At 38.3% G+C, this 17,387-nt stretch overlaps 1 protein-coding gene across 8 annotated transcripts in view; it reads left to right on the plus strand.

Annotated features, from left to right (window-relative positions):
* Positions 1-10,210, plus strand: part of LOC108971407 (dorsal-ventral patterning protein Sog) — a 71,262-nt gene extending 61,052 nt beyond the window's left edge. For all 8 annotated transcript variants that reach the window (XM_018937447.1, XM_018937450.1, XM_018937448.1 and 5 more), the window contains exons 5-7: positions 6,694-6,759; positions 6,828-9,115; positions 9,185-10,210. In XM_018937447.1, coding sequence (XP_018792992.1) covers positions 6,694-6,759; positions 6,828-9,115; positions 9,185-9,475 — 2,645 coding nt within the window. In that variant the 3' untranslated portion in view covers positions 9,476-10,210. The remainder of the gene's footprint in view (positions 1-6,693; positions 6,760-6,827; positions 9,116-9,184) is intronic.
* Positions 10,211-17,387: the final 7,177 nt, after the last annotated feature.

The raw sequence follows: 17,387 nt of genomic DNA on the forward strand, positions 1-17,387 counted from the left end.
GGCAAACAATGTTCATAAACTCGCTATTGGGATCTTCCGCGTCGTAGGACCGACAGCCTGTTTTTAACAAGCGTGATGGCTGCGTGGCGGCTGCGTGGCATTAGCGGCGCTGATCTTCGTTTTTTAACATCACGTTTTTTTTTTTTTTGCTAATTCTTTGAAAATTCAGCTAAAGTCCATCACTCGCAATTGCACCTCACATATACGGCAAGTTGGAGTATCACTCAATAATTTCATATGCTTAGCCTACAACTTACACAAATACACATACATATGTATATACAAAAGTGCATGCTTACATAAATAGTTAGTGCCATAGTTTGTTTGCTGTTGTTTGCTTTAGTTTTATTTTTATCATTACTTCTGAATATAATTAAGTACGATGCACTTCATTCGCTGGCGTTGCTACGGCGGCTACCACTACCATAATTGTAGTTGAAGCCGCCGCTACTGCGTTAACGCTTCATCATCAACACAATTGCTTCGTTAAAGTCGCCCATTTTTGGTTAGAAGGAATGTTGCTGCTTCGGCGAAATGCCAGGGCGAGTTTGACAGGCAACCAAGGAATGAACGGGCGAACGGTATACGAAGGCTTCTACACGAACATTTCAATATAACATGGAAACGAAACACAGATATATAAAAGGAATGCTTAGTAAAAAATRAAAGAAAGGGAGCCGAGATTGGCCGAACGCAAAGGACGAAATCCTCATTAAAAAGAAAAAAAAAATTAATAAAAAAATTTCCATCCTACTAAACAACGCTATGGAATTACAATAAATAGTCATGCAAACATACATACACAAAAATTAAACGCTGTCTATGCCTTTATCGAAATGCCAGCCATGATGGTTAATACAACACCAACAAACATGAAAGCATCCAAATATAAAGTGGAAGATGGCAACGAAGCCTCAAAATTCCTTMTTTAGTTAGTCGATAGATGCCAAATTGTGCGCATATGTGAATGCACGTGTGTGTGTGTGTGTGTGTACGCTTTGGCGGGCACCCATTTTTGAACACTTTTACCTGCAACTTCAGCGCCATATCCGCACATTTATCAGCGTCCTTATCAACGGCAGTGGCGTAGAATCTGCCGGAGTGCCAAGATCACATACACACGCACACATGCACGTAAACACGCACGCTTCCCAACTCAAAGTCATTATAATCATCATCGCCAAGCGCTGTTTCAATTACCGATGCTTGCATTGCGGTTGTGTTGTTGTTGTTTAGATTATTGTCACTGCTTTCTGCTGTTATCGCCGTCGCTCACGTTTCATTGTTAATTTATGCAGTTTAATGGTATTTTTATAATGACATAACTCGAGCATTTTAACGCTTATTAAATTATCTCATTTAACTGAACGCTGCCATAAGCTGTTTAACATTATGTCCTACCAGCCAACTAACCAACCAACCAACAAGCCAAGCTAACACTGCGCAAGACAACAGCAACAACAACAACGACCGACTAACAGTCCATCGCATTGAGCTGTTCTACGAAAAAGGAAGACACTGTTGTGACTGGGCCGTCTTCAGATGTACTTTTTGTTGTTTTTTCCTTTCTTTTCTTTTCGTTTTTGGTTTTAAATAATCGAAACGATAAAGAAGAAGTTCGCTGCTCAGCGGGCGGTAAGACAATTTTCGATCGACTGGTAGATAAATTAACACTAAAAAGTCATAGAGCAACAAAAGCAAAAATGCTATAACAACAACAACAACAAATACAATGAAAATTAACCAAAAAAGGAAGAATCAATAAAGAGACAATCAAATCGGATAAAGATAGAGAGCAGAAACAGTAATTGCAGBCGCAGTGGAGCAAGTCTGGGGTTTCCTGTGTAAAAATTTTATTTAAAAGATTTTTACATATAACATATAACATTTAATTTACCAAAGTGGCAAAAATGCAAATTGGGTTAGATGAGYGCTCCGTGGTAATATTGCAATAAATCAGCTGATCATTTATCTGTGATCGAATTGTAAATAGATATTTAATAAATTAATTTCAAAATAATTAAATGATACAACATCATACTTAAATGTACTTACATTTTACAAAATTCAAGATAATAGTAAACATCTGGTAGTGATTTGCGGCAAATTGCCATAAATTCCACTCAAAATAGTCTCGCATAAATTCAATTTTGTCGCAAAATAAATTGCTTGTAAGAATGAACAGTKGTTTTGCAATATTACGGTTAATGATTGATTTCTGGCATTCACCCTCTTATCTTCCTTAATTAAAAGAAGGCAATATTTYATTAGAAGCACCTTAAGTTAAATTTTATTGACGAGTTTCCTTAACATTCCATCCAATTGAGAGCGAGCCAATTTGATGTAGAAATCTGTTTACAGATTTATTTAATAATTAGCGTGGAGAGCTCCTTGATAAAGTTTTTCCATATACACACTGTGCCCCTCAGCAACCTGCAAACATCGGAAAAGTTCTTGTTGCTTACTTTATGTGCCGCATTTAAAGCGGAAATCGGACTTAAAAGGCAATTCATGCGCATACATACAGTACATATACGAACATGTTTAGATGCTAGTCTGTCCAATGCAAAACATAAGAAATCGAAATTCTGCAAAAGCAAGGGCCATAATAATCATAAAATCAGGATATAAAACGAAACRCAAGTGTGGAGAGTGGTGGAGACCAAAACGAAACCTTAACTGATCGAAAATGGAGCGAGCATATGAGATATGTTTGCCGGCASCGACGTATAAAAATACATTTGCTAAGATCGAGTTCACGGATTCCTTTTGGCGTTGATGTGAGCAACACTTATGGACTACATAAATTTTAACTGAACTATCTGATCGCTCGATCAGTGAGCGCCACGTCCAACAATAAAAAAACGTCAAACTATGAAGCCGACACAAAAAGACACATAAACACGYACCGATACGCATACTAATGGCATAGCTAATGTAAGATAAGAAGTACATTTGAAATCCAGATAGTGAAGCCAGTGGCTTCAGTCGAACGAAAATTGAACCCACATGGAGTATAGACAAGCAACTGAAATATACTAAATAGTTTCAAAAACATTTGGAATCCAATAAATTGCGGCAGCATGAAACGAATCGTTTTGAGGAAGTCATAAACTAGGCCTGTAGTTCCAACTACCTGGAGCGCTGCTCTGAATCACTGACCTGTCACCAATCAGCGATATTCAGTGAGAATCTTTGCATTAATTTAATTTGCTTCTTTATAAATGTATACCCTTACGGCATTCTATGCCACAGTATATTAATGCAAACGCATAAAAATGCGATCACATGGGTGTAGGACAGTGCGTGTTCCCAATAAAACACTAAACTAAAGTAAATTTCTCAACCTCAAAGGAATTGGTCTTATTGCGCTCAGCGATATTCAAAAACGTGTTAGAATACCTGCGAGCTGCCAGGGGACTTAAAGATCTACCAGCGCTTCATTAATATTTTGGCATAAAAAACTTCATTAAAATTATTCTTAAGGCGAACAACAAAAGTCCGAAAATCCATTGAGAAAAAAATAGGTACACATTCACAGGGAAATAGCTTAGCAACAGCCAGACAGCGCAGAGTAGAACACAAATTCGAAAAGTGGAAAAAATGACGCAAGAAATATTCACACCGGCGGTAGTTATATGACCAGTGACAGCAACACTCGCAATGACACCGGCTTTGACACGACCACAGGAATGTCTTTGATCCCATCAAAAAAGTCGTGAATGCGCCGGATTGTTGGTTTGACGCGTTGAGTTGCCCGCGTTCTTGTCGGGTTGGCTAAACTGCTGTTGTGGCGGTAGCGCCATCCACACTACACAAATAAGCAACACCTTAYCACCATAATCAACCGCACCAACGTGCTGCACTACCCAGCGCCGAAAGTAGGTTTGCCGTTCTGCCTGTCTGTGTGCCGCTGTCCACCGTCGGCCTGTCAAATTCAGAAGAAAAAGGTATTAAGATCAAATGATAAGATCAAAGTTGTTGCGGAGCAGAGTGCTGTTAACTGCGACCGGTGGAACTGCAAAAGCCAGCACAACAATAAAAATAAAAACATGAACACGCATCGGACCATAAACACCGACGAGCGCAGCAAGACCCGAAAAATGTGAATCAAAAAAGATTGCAGTCCAATGTAAGATGTATGCCTACCTATAAAGGGATATAACAACAAGCAGTGCTGCACCATGCAAAAAAAAAACAACACAAAAACAAAAAATAATAAAGTTAAAGATTTAAGAATGGAGAACGAGTAACGAAGAATTAAGTGTAGGATCAAACAAAAACTCAATGGGTATTCCTTCCTGTTCAACGTTCAACACGTTCAATAAAATGCTATACAAGGATTTGTCGCCCTTCATTACCACTGTCGACTACAAATCTACAAACAGCATATCGTATAGTTATAACAATGCACTGAACGGCCATCGGCAGCAGATCCGCTTAAAATAAGCAAAGCAAAAAAAATAAAAAAAGGCCGACGAAAGAATTCCTCAGAATCGACAATTTAAACGCAGGTAACATAGGGAGGGACAGAGTCATTGCCGGGGACAGCATAGCCGATAAGCGACATGCACATAGCTGGAGCCACCGACAAGGTTGCTGGCGCGGCTGTCCAATCACGGCTGTCGCTTGCGGGTCGCAAGGCTGCGCGCTTAATCAGACGTTTAAGATCGCGCGCCCAGTAACGTCAATGGAGTGCATAAAAATTGGTCGTTGGTAAAATTTTTGCTTCACAAGGCATTTAAGCATTCGCAAACCATACATAAGTACTGCTACATATTGACYACTTCAGCATGGGCAACCACGATAGCAGCATATACCGCTTTGCTTTGCCAGTATCTGTGTTGTGGCGAAGTCGACTAGTTGCTTTTCGGCACCCACTGAAATACCGTTCTCAGCTGAACTCAGCTCAGCTCATTGTCGTATCGACGCGAGYGATCACAAATTACCCGCGTCGAATTCGAATCGTCATATGTCTGATACCTTGCTGTCAAATAAACAACAATAACAATTGCACGCAAAGCACAAGACCAAAATAAGCGTTACAAATGCACCAAGCTATGCTATGGTATCGAATAATAAAAGGTGATTGGAGAATGCTCGTTCGTTAACGGCCCGTCGCTAAGTACGTCCTCTATACTCACCGTCAGACAATCTCTCAACTAGACAGCCAGTCAAACCATTCAGTAGGCTACCGACCTGAAGGACCTCTTGCGCTAATGGCAAGAATTTCGGTACGCAGTTACCAGCGTGGATATTGTTTGGCGGCGTGATTTGCAATCAGCGATAAGCTCCACAGTGTTCAGCCCAAAACCAATGTACAGGCCATTCTCAATGCTACATATTTTAACTCCTAAGTGTACGGGTACGAGTACGGGTGCTAAGTGTGCGGCACGATCAGCTATTTGCCTATCACTGCAATTCATCCAGCACCGAAACACGTCTCGAGGCAAACGGGCCAACATCCAGCCGGTGTGGCAGACGCAATGGCAGACAAAGCGACGTGCAAGTAATCGTGTGTATGGAATTTGGTTAATGCCGCAGTTGTTGTTGATATTATTGTTGTAATTTTGGTTATTCTTCGCACAGCAATGCCACATCATTGAGTCTACGCTGTGCTCATTCAAGTATTTCCCGCTTCGGCTGAAGCCTCGACGGCGRTTTCCTGCTATTTCATTGCTTTTGGAAGCCGCTGGGCGTCACGTTGCGCACCAAATTACACACAATAACCGCACTAATTTCCTCCACTTGTTTACCTGCCGTTGCGAGCTATGGGCTTCCTTCCTTTCATTGAGGTCAGCCGGCGAAGAGGGAACAAGACGGCAATTGGAAGAATGTCTACAGTCTTCCTAAATGCTTTCAGCTATTTATGCAGTAGATCTCTTTGTGCATACATACATATAGTACATTTGTACAAATCCGTGTCGAACATGCAATAAGCAAATAGTTTCTCGCTTCAACAATGGGCCAGTTGGTAACCTTTAATGCCCACAAATCGGCTTTTGTCCGCAATGCCCGAATGTCTGCTTTTGTATATGTTACATAGGTGTCTTCGTTGATCGCTGTGCTATTGTTTATTATCAGAAACGATTTAAAATCTTCTTAACTCGAAGATTTGAGAGATCTGCTATTTCCGCCTCCTACGTCTCCTCACCTGCAGCAAATGCATGCAACACGATCGCTCTACACAACTCTTCATCCAATTGTTCCTCCAAATTCCTATGGTAGCGACTATTTACGGATTGTGCATACGTGTCGGTGTGCGGACACTCACATATGAAGACATACGCAAATCCCTTTCAAAATACCCGCGCCCTATCTGTGTGATAAATATTGGGCTTAAGCATCGAACGTGACAAGGGTTTATGATCGCTTYAATTTTCAAAATGATCACAAACACATACATAAGCAAACACCCGTCTACTATTGGCACGCAGGCGCACTGCCCACCAGACGCACAATACCACAATACTCGAAACATTATTTATACGTTTTGCCATTCATACATAAATTATCCTTTTTACTTGGTTTGTGATGMCTTTTGAATTCGCTTTGCAAATTTTAAGGTTTCTACTTCCATACAATCCCAATTCCATTTAACTGCTGACAGTTTCATAATTTGTCTAATCTCTTAATGCCTGAGGAATTTTGTTTGTTTCATATTCATATTATTTTCTTCGATTTTCTTTGCAGATACGGACGTGTCTTTGGATGTACCTGCTCCGGTAAACATTGAAGAGGAGGAGCGCAACATGAAGCGTAAGTGTTTACCCCAATCCAGTCGAGTATTATTCAACATTCTCGAAAAAATTCTTTATTTCCAACAGATTTCGCTGCTCTACTCACCGGCAGAACATCACATTTCCTAAAAGGAGAAGAAATGAAGGCCATGTATGCGACAAGCACTTATAATCCACAAAATATTGTTGCCACTGGTCGCTTCTTGTTCCACAAGAAGAATCTGTATTACTCCTTCTACACCTCATCGAAAAATAATCGCCCACGAACCATACAATTTGTTAACGACGCCGGCACCATTCTCGAAGAGCATCAACTGCAGRCGCCTCTTTCTGATATGCAAAGCGTGTATCAAAATGCCACTGGTAAGATTTGCGGAGTATGGCGTCGTGTTCCGCGTGATTACAAGCGACTCCTGCGTGATGAACGGCTACACGTTGTTTTGCTATGGGGCAGAAAAGATCAGATTGATCTCGCTCTAGGTGGAAAGATCGGGTTGTACACCGCCTTACAGAAGGAAATGTTCAGCTCATTGCTGGAACCCGCACCAGGTACGAAAGCAACACTAATGAATGGGGCTGGTGGCACAGCTATTGTGTCCACGACCAGTGGCGCGGCCGCCTCCGTACATTTAACGCTTGTCTTCAATGGTGTCTTTAGCTCCGATGAATATTTGGATTCCCCCATTAATATACGAGTCGAATCACCGGATCGTAAAGAAATCGTTTTAGACGAACTTCAAAAAGTACGTAAACCTTCGGCTGAGATTAATGTATTGGAAATATCTTCGCCAATATCCATACCGATGTTGCGTTTAATGTCACGTGGTAAATTATTGCTCACAATAGAATCGAAGAAAAACCCTCATTTACGCATACAAGGGTCCATTATCACACGTACTACTTGCGAGCTCTTCCAGACTTTACTCACCCCACACAATGTAGAATCGAAAACAAAGAGCAGCGGCTTAGCATGGGTATTTCTAAACACTGATGGATCTCTTTCATATAACATCGAAACAGATAACATTAGCACAAAGGATAGACCCGAAATTAATTTGATGGAAGATCTCGGCAAACGCAAGACCATGCTAGAAAACCTTACACCAACATTCAATTTCAACCAAGCTATTGGCACGATCGACAAATTAGGCCCAAAAGCACTGGAATCATTGTATGAGGGTGACTTAGGAGTCAACATAGCTATTGAGAATGAACCAAGTCTCATACGCGGCCATTTTGTACCCCGCCCCATTGCAGATGCCCGAGATTCCGCTGAACCTATTCTATTGAAACGAGTAGAGAATGCCACGACTGCACCAACGCACGCCATGGGTATGGCTTGGTTGGCCATCGATAATGAATGTAACTTACACTATGAGATAACGGTAAATGGTTTTCAATCGAWTTCGCAGGATTTGCAAATATACCTCGAAGAAAAGCCAATTGAAGCTATAGGTGCACCGGTAACACGAAAATTACTAGAGGAATTCTCTGGTTCCTACATGGAGGGTTACGTGCTCGGCATGCCTTCCAACGAACTAGTCAAATTGGAAAACAGCGTATGCTACTTGGAAATACACACAAAGGAAAGTAGTAGGCCACTTTTACGCGGCAAATTGAAATCCACAAAAGTGCCATCCCATTGTTTTCCCATTCATACGGATAACAATGTGCCAAATGTACCTGGTGACCATAGTGACAGTAATCTTATTGCCGCAGATGCAAAATGCTTCCATTCAGGCCGGTTTTATGATGAGTCTGAACAATGGCGTAATGCAAATGATGTTTGCCAGATGTGCGCCTGCCAACATGGCCAACCCACATGTGAGCCGATCAAATGTCCCACCATACAATGCAAACCCAACGAAGAGCTTGTACGACGTGACGGCGAATGTTGTTCCATGTGTCTTCCGCAGAGTATTGCTATTGAGACGGAAAGCGTTGCSGAGCAGAATGTAAGGGGCTGCCGTTTAGGTGACCAATTTCACTTGGCCGGTGCCATTTGGCATCCGTTTTTACCACCAAACGGCTTCGACACCTGCACCACCTGTACCTGTGATGCATTAACACTGGAAGTGCGTTGTCCACGCATGGTCTGTCCACCATTACCCTGCTCTGAGAAGGTCGCCTACCGTCCGGACAAAAAAGCCTGTTGCAAAGTATGCCCTGAAAGCAAATCTTCACGAGGTGACAAAGCCGGTCCTTCTAATCCAAACGTACTGCAGGATCAGGGGTCACATAAGACAATATCCACTGAAGAGATCCTCAGCCAAGGTGGCTGTAAAGTGTTAAATAAGGTTTACGAGAATGGACAGGAGTGGCACCCGATTCTAGCATCACATGGCGAACAAAAATGTATCAAATGTCGATGCAAGGTAAGTGTGCTCATACCCTACATATTTAAGACAATTTATTGAAAAACGAATCATTCTACTCTCTTAAAGGATTCAAAGGTGAATTGTGATCGCAAGCGTTGCTCACGCTCTACCTGCCAGCAGACCCGTATCTCAGCCAAGCGGAAATTCTATGAGAAACCCGGTGCCGGCAGTGCGAATGCAAACGAGTCGGCCATTGACGAGTGCTGCTCGACGCAGTGTCGACGCTCACGCCGCCACCATCGACGCGCGCATCAGGATCGACCTGGCACCGTCGACGAACGACAGCAACAACAGTCAAAGCGATTGCAGCAGCAAACAAATTTAAACCGAAGCGGCAGCAACGGTCATAGCAGCTGAGCGCTGCGTTCAAATCGAAACCATTTACAAATACCTACATATATTTATATAATCGCGCGAATAACATTGTAAAAAGGAAAACAAAATCGCTGTTTTCTTCTGAAGAAAATACAAGTTTTTTGTGACTTTTTTAAACCAGAACTGAAACTGAATAAGACGAAGCGATGAACATATTTGAAAGCAGCACTGAAGCAAGGTTATCCGAGGGTGAACGAAGATTTACCCTCTAGGCGGTTAGCAAAAACAACAAGAATATTTATAACAAAAGAAAGAAAAGAAAGAGTGACATAATTAATGTATTATCCCGATTAAAGCAAAATTTAACCATCATAATCCAGCAGTAAATATGGAAATGTTAACGCAAATGGAAGTAGAATCAGACGTAGAAACTAAAGTGTAGTGCAGAAGTTGTAGAAGCAGAAGTAAGATAGTTCAACGATCCAGTAGCGGCTGCCATTACAAAGTACAGAATAAAAAATACCTAAGGAATACCAGTGCAGTTGCTTTAGGATTCTAGCAAATGTAGGATTTCAGTAAAAAAAAATTGTATTCAGAATATATAGCTTTTCAAAGCACTCTTCCAAAGACCATAAAAAAAATCTTAAAAAAGCTCTGAATTGCAAGCGAAATTCTTTTCAAGTAGTTTATGAATGTCGGATCGAATACCGATTGAAGATTTTAAGCACAATGTTGGCTGTAGACTGAGAGTCAGAGATCGGCGGCGGCATAGAGAGAGAAAGACACAGTGCAAGAATGAGAAACACATCCCAAACGTTTCGACTGATTGACTGAATGGCATAGAATAAGTAAAAGAACTTTTAAAAATATTACAAAAAAAAGTTATATATACATACTCGTACATATTTGTTTTTATATTCATAAAATACTAATAGTAATTACACTGTTGCGAAGGCACATTTTATCTAACATATATTTGTATGCATATGTGTAAGTATTACCGTTTATAGAATGTCTACCAGGCACTGATAGCGCTTTGAAATGTTTGACACTAAAATAATTATTTTAGAAACACACTTTAGTATTTTTCAATGCGCGGGCGCTGGAAATTTCGCCAGCTTGGAAACTATGCAGGAGCAGCTTGATAGATGCATTTAATAACTGTAATGGGACTTGCCTAAAATTATACACATATGCATACCTATRTTTGGAAGAATGACTTGTGTGTCCAACACATTTGATATAGAAGCTTAATCGCACCAATGCAGGCACACCGCACACAAAAGGCATACAACATTACTTAATATACATACATATATGCGCACTCAAACATACACACCCCCAAACATGAAAAACATACATATGTATACTCATTCATTAATATTATTATATTTACTCGTACAACAACTGACCATTTGCGCATTTTCACCACATAACTGTATTAATATTTTATTATTATTATTACCATAATTGTACATTTTTATTTCTTATTAACTATATTTCTAATTTAAACGAATTCGAGTTTAGTTCTATTATTTTTGAGAATTTTTTTAGGAAAAACAATTAAATTTAGTTATAGTTTTAGTTGTTTTGCCTTAGCTAATAGTGACTTTATTTTTAGTTCTGTTTAACTCTTTTGTATCATAAACACAATTGCAAGCATACTTAAAAATATAAATTATAAAAACTAAAACAAAAATATTTGAAAACAGGATAAATTTTTACGCTGAGTGAATATTTTCCTTGCTTTACATTCGGTAAAGTTAGAAGAAAATGTTCATTCAACTCTTTGGAACGTTGCGTCGGATAAACGCTTTCATTTCAAAAGCGCTATATTCATTCATAGCAATTATAATAATAAGAAAACCACCAAAACAACGCACAAAAAATTTAGCTTTTAAAATTGTATTCAAATGTTTTATATTGATTTGTAAAATTGTAAAATTAAAAATAAAAAGTAAGCAAAATTATCAAAAATAAAATTGGTGCTTATCGGTTAAAGACGTTTACAAGAAACATCAAAAATCATAAAGCATGTGGATTGTTAAGTTTTGTTTGTGCAAACCACTTGCATACACATTTGCCTACATACATACTGACATACGTATTAGCAYCAAGCTAAAGAAATTGTGCATATGTACATATGTAATTATGTATAATATGTACCTTTCTACTATTGTATTATAATTTGAGAACATTGCACAACTGTTGTGTCAATTATTAACTCCACATATTATTTATTTACAAAATGCCTATACATACTTTACACACAGTAGCATAATGAAATAATTGTATATTTCTGAAACAATTAAAAAAAAAAAAACAATTTAAAAAAATTAAATCAAACAAAATGAGTTATATTATAAAATCACAAAAATTATGAAATAAAATATAAAAAAATAACGATGCTAAAAATCCACAAATACTGACTTTTTTCTAACTCGTTGGACTAATCCTATCTTTATCCAGTGCCATACATTAACACATTGTTCAAAAATGCGTGTCAATTTCCAATTTTTAGAGTCATATTATGACTTATATTCGATTTTCTACAGTTTTTAGTGAGCGAAGTTTCGTTTTATATTTTTGCGTCCCTTCCATGAATAATAACGGGTTTTTTAGGTTCGCTAGTTTTTCATTAAGAGGTTAAGTGAGTTTGAAAATCGATTTTTTTGTTTATCCTATTAAAATCTACAAGATCTCTAGAATATTGTTCTAAATTTTCAAGTTGATTCGAGTTCGGAGATACAGCTGTGAGAACGTGTGCGCTCGAGACTAGCTACGCCAAGTGCGCAGCCTTTAAAAGCGTATTTCTCGAAACTGTGTATTTGAAGTCGGTGGACACGATTTCTCGACAAGTTATGGGTCGACTTAGTTCGAATTGTGTACACATATTTGAAATAACATTATCTAACTATTTGAACAAAGGATTTTAAACTAGTTTTCAGAAAAATTTTCTTCAAATTTTTAACTAAAAGTTCCATTTTGAATTGTGACAAATAAGCCTGAATTTGATTTTGATCAGCAGCGACGATAAATTCTATCAGAAATAGCCTATCGGTGTACACATGGTATTGATTGGATATAACTTAGTTTGGAATTTGCTAGAAGTTCTCTCTGCTTAAATGTTAAAACACCAAAGTTTAAAAATGTTTCCATTTGCTGATTTTTAGCCGCTAACAATCACACTACTGGCAAGTAATCAGCGCTATTGTCAACAGCTGAATACAATGTTACCTTCAATATACTCTGCATACTGAACAAAGCTTTTGTGCGCTGTATTGACAAATTTGCAGTGTCAAGATTATGATTGGCTTAGCGAGAGCACCGCTTCACGCTTCGGGGCTTGCGAAAGTGAGGGAGGTTCCCGATCGCGTAAACAGCAGCAGCAGCGAGCAAACTTCAAATTCGCGGTAGTGGAGTAGGGGGAGTAGGAGGTGAGTGAACSGCCGCCAAGCTGGTTGCCATCAATTAAGCAAAGCGCTCAGCTACTACGTTCTTCGACTTGTGCATGTGCGCGTGTGTATGTGAGCTTGTGGTCTAAGTCGTACGAGAGTGTAAACAAGGTGTGACAATGTCAATATTTGCGATAATAACTTTTATTGTATGTCATTTAATTTTTTATCTCAATCCTATGGTTCTGTTTGGTTTGAATACATTTATATATATTTGCGTACATTTTTTATATTTTCACTACGTACTCCACTTTTCTGTCTCAGCATCAGCGTTAACGAAGCCATTGCCAAAGTGAGATACTCTGCGCAATCAACACTGGTGATTGTACTTAATGGTAATAATTTTTGCGCGTTGTCATTATTTTCCACAAGCCGTGTTTAGTTAAATGGCATTTTAAGATAAAAATGTCAATTTATGTGCAAAATTAATTTATTCACTCATTTGCTAGTCCACAAGCCAGAGACTGCAATGAATTTACGAGTGTTGAGAATTCCATGCCACAAATTGTGTTCTAGTAAAATAGTTGCACATATAAGTGGATGAGTAATAACAGCGTCATTTTTCTGTGTTCTACTTCTATGTTTCTTCCCACTTTTCAGAATTACATACATATATTCGAATAAAGGGTCTGTAAATATATTATCGATTAGCAAATTTCTTCTAGTCACAAAACTATCCAGTTTTATTGATATATCTTTTTTAATATCCGAAATATATACTTAGGCTAACGGAAATGTTCATATTCAGCATATGGGAGCTAGGAGAGGATAGTGGAAATTTTTCTCCATTTCAATACCGTTACAGTGCATTACGTACTATTGTATGATATAAAGTCAATAAATTCTATGGAAATGCTGCATACTAAACGAAACGATCGTTCGGTTTGTATGGCAGCTACATATATGCTATAGTGAGCGGATCTGAACAATATCTTCTGATATTATATTACTTTTATAAACAATAACACATACCAAATTTCGTGAAGATATATCGTAAAATGAGGAAGTTTCCTGTGCAAGCACTAGATTCCGATCGTTCATTTATTGCAGCTATATGCTATAGTAAGCCGATTTGAACAATTTCTTCGTATATTCCATTGTTATCTTAGAAAATAACCTGCGCCAACTTTTGTGAAGTTACATTGTCAAATGTGGAAGTTTTTAATACAAGAACATGATTCCGATTTTGTGTGGCATCTATATGTTATTGTGATCCGATATCGGCAGTTCCTACAGATGAGCAGCTTCTTTAAGAGAAAATGACTTTTGCAAAATTCCATAACAATATCTTAAAAACTGACGGACTAGTTCGTATATATACAAACGGACAGACAAACAGACGAACATGACTAAATCGACTCAGCTCAACATACTGATCACTTATGTATATATATGTATATACTTTGTCTGGGTATTACAAACTTCGTGGTAAACTTGCCCTATTCAGGATATAATTAAAGCCTACTAGTGGTCCAAAGGTCAATGTATTCGACATTTTGAGTACTTTAAGAATTTCTACCTTGATTCCGCTCTGTTAAAGTATACGAACCACGAGGCACCGTAATTTAAAAAGTCAATGCAATTATTTTCATAAAATTATCGATGGGTGCTACCTCATTAAACTGTCAGGCAATTAATTAGCAACGAATGAAAATGTAGAACGACCAAACTAAAGCAAAGTCTAATTAGCAATGCCTTTAACACTTGTTGTAATTAAATACATACGTTTTCGCGGCGTTGTGTATGGATATTATTTATTATCATTAATGGTGGACTAATTTCAGTTCATTAAGTCGTTTAAAGTAAGCAAATTCTAAAAACTATTAACAGCGAAAAGCGAGATAAATGGCCAAGTTTTCCTCTTAAGCTCAATAACCATCTGAACAGTTACTAGTCTGCATATTACCAAATTCACGCCACCTGCTGCGATCAGCGTGGCTTTTGAATGCAGCGGGGAGTGAGGATGTTTTATAATACTACTGTATGTTCTAAAAGAATATAGAGTACTTTTTGAAACGGAAAGGACAATACATAAATAGTATAGCCTGTCTGCAAAAGAGCATTTAGAAATTGTGATAAAATTTTGAATTTGATTTCTGACCACATACTATTTAGGATGGTTGAAATATTAGTAAAGTTAGGGGACAACAATAATAAATAGCTGCTTTTGAATTTCTATGTATTTCAGAGAACACACCCCGGCGTATGATGAACGTGCTATCAAGCAAGTGCAGGAGACGGTTCCACAACCGCCAGCCCTTGCATACATACAAAATGCAAATGCCATGCAGCACTCCGCTGCGATTATTTGTAATTTATATGTAAATAAATAAGTGACAACAATTATTAATTGATGTATTAATAGCTATAAACGCTGCTAATAAAAATGATGATGTAAATATGATAAATTGATTAACACCTCTGGCAGGAAAGGAATTTACAAACGATATAAAAGACAAGGCGTTTGTCATGGTGCAGCGCACATGTCCACACACATGTAAATGTGTGTGTTTCACTCATAGTAATTCTTAATAATATTTGAAAAATTAAATTAACAAACCTAATCAAGAACTCAGCCAAGCCGGTCTGTAAAGCTGCGTCAGATTCGCAAATAACAAATGAGTTGTAAATAAAAAATGCTAATTGGAACAATAAATGTTCAGCGCACATACATGTGTATGTGAATGAGTAAATAAGTATGTGCGTTGTTTATTCTGACATAGTGGTAGCATTACAACAGCGTATGTCTTCGAGAAAAATTTGCACTCTCGCACAAGCAACATTCATTACACATAACACAGCATTGAATTATTGCAGCGATAAATGCTCATATGYGTATATTTATGTATTTACTCGTTCAAATGTTGCATTGCAAAATTTATTTCTGCACAGAAGCATTCCATATACCCATACACTCGCAGTACCTTTACTTCAGCCGACTTGTTGTAAACAACGATAACGATTTGTCATAGCCGAGCCCCTTTTGCACACAATTAAGTAGTGGAAAACATCGAAACGAACTTAGCTGCTGTGGGCGCGAATTAAGCTATGAACTTTTGAATGAAAAATGCTTGTATGTAAAAGATTAAAACGACGGCAATAKGAATRTTGAGATTGCTAAGTAAACATATAWGATCACTCACCGTAAAGTAGACACGAAACATAGAAAACTACCATGATTTATTTTTTTCTATTTATTTCTATTCCCGCCAAAWCATCTGGTCGTTTGAAGGGGTGAGTTCCCATGTGTCTCAGCTTTGAGATCGGAAAGGAYGTCAGTGAAGAAGGACCAGAGAAAATCGAAACTTGCTGAGGATAACGAACTAACCAGGCATCTTGCGACTMGTGAAATAAATGCAAGAAGACTCGTACATTAGACCATATTGAAAACAATTTGACTTTACAGTAATATCTAAAGTATTTGCTAAATGTAATTTTAGGGGATCGCTTTCGTATCGTACAAATTTATAGCCATCKAACAATATTTTACACACCGATGTTTTAGTCTTTTAAATTTAATCTTGATGTACTTCTTTCGTCAATTTCGCTATCTCGTAAGAATTATATGTACGCAAACACATAGCCGMGAACAAGTGGCTATTTATACATATTATGATAAGTATTTCATCTGAGTCGAAAAAGAAGTTATTGTTTGTTGTGATATTATGGCCTAAGTAAATTTCGAACTATTTTTTTACTGTAGAATAACGTTTAATGTAATGAATAATGCTCATCATCATGATTACTTATATATTTATTTCAAATATAGATTAAATTAATCGAGTCCATCATAGATGCGGACCACTGCAGCAGCCCCTAAAGACGGTCACTAACAGGCGCAACTATTCTTGGTGGTCCAGGAAACTCTCAGATCTTAACAAAGAGGAACGAAAGCTCTTTAATAAAGYGAAACCCACGGGGACCTGAATATAAATGAGTCATAATCTCCTAAAATAAGGAGATTASGTCGGCAAAAATGTTATTAACTTATGTGAAAATGTTACCTCTACACAAGAAGCAGCTGGGCTGCACAAGACTGAGGCAGCGGAAGAAAGAGCTACGGCACTTCTACTTGCGGGTGTTTACCTATAATCGAACACATGCCATTTCTTTCCATTTTACTGCGAACTCAATCAAGTGGACTATGGCCTAGTTCGCGAATTTCAAATCTCCGGGAGCGGACGGTATCTTTCCAGCACTTTAATAACAGGCAGAGCAGGTTCTACTGCCACACCTAGTTCGGCTGATGGTAGATAGTCCTGYAGTGGCGTGGATACCTGTACCTTGAAGGTGATCTTTATACCCATAGTAGAAATGAAGAAATATTCACTAGCAAAATCCTTTGGGCTAATTAGTCTAACTTCCTCCATACTAATAAGTATAGAAAAAATCGTGAATTATGAAAAATGATCGAAGGCACTAAAAACTACACCTCTGCATGCGAGCCAATATGCTTAAAGAGCACACTGATCAACTATTACTGTACTGTACAAGCTAGA

Source organism: Bactrocera latifrons, unplaced genomic scaffold, assembly GCF_001853355.1.
Source record: "Bactrocera latifrons isolate USDA-ARS-PBARC rearing strain unplaced genomic scaffold, ASM185335v1 scaffold_34, whole genome shotgun sequence".
Taxonomy (NCBI): Eukaryota; Metazoa; Arthropoda; class Insecta; order Diptera; family Tephritidae; genus Bactrocera; species Bactrocera latifrons.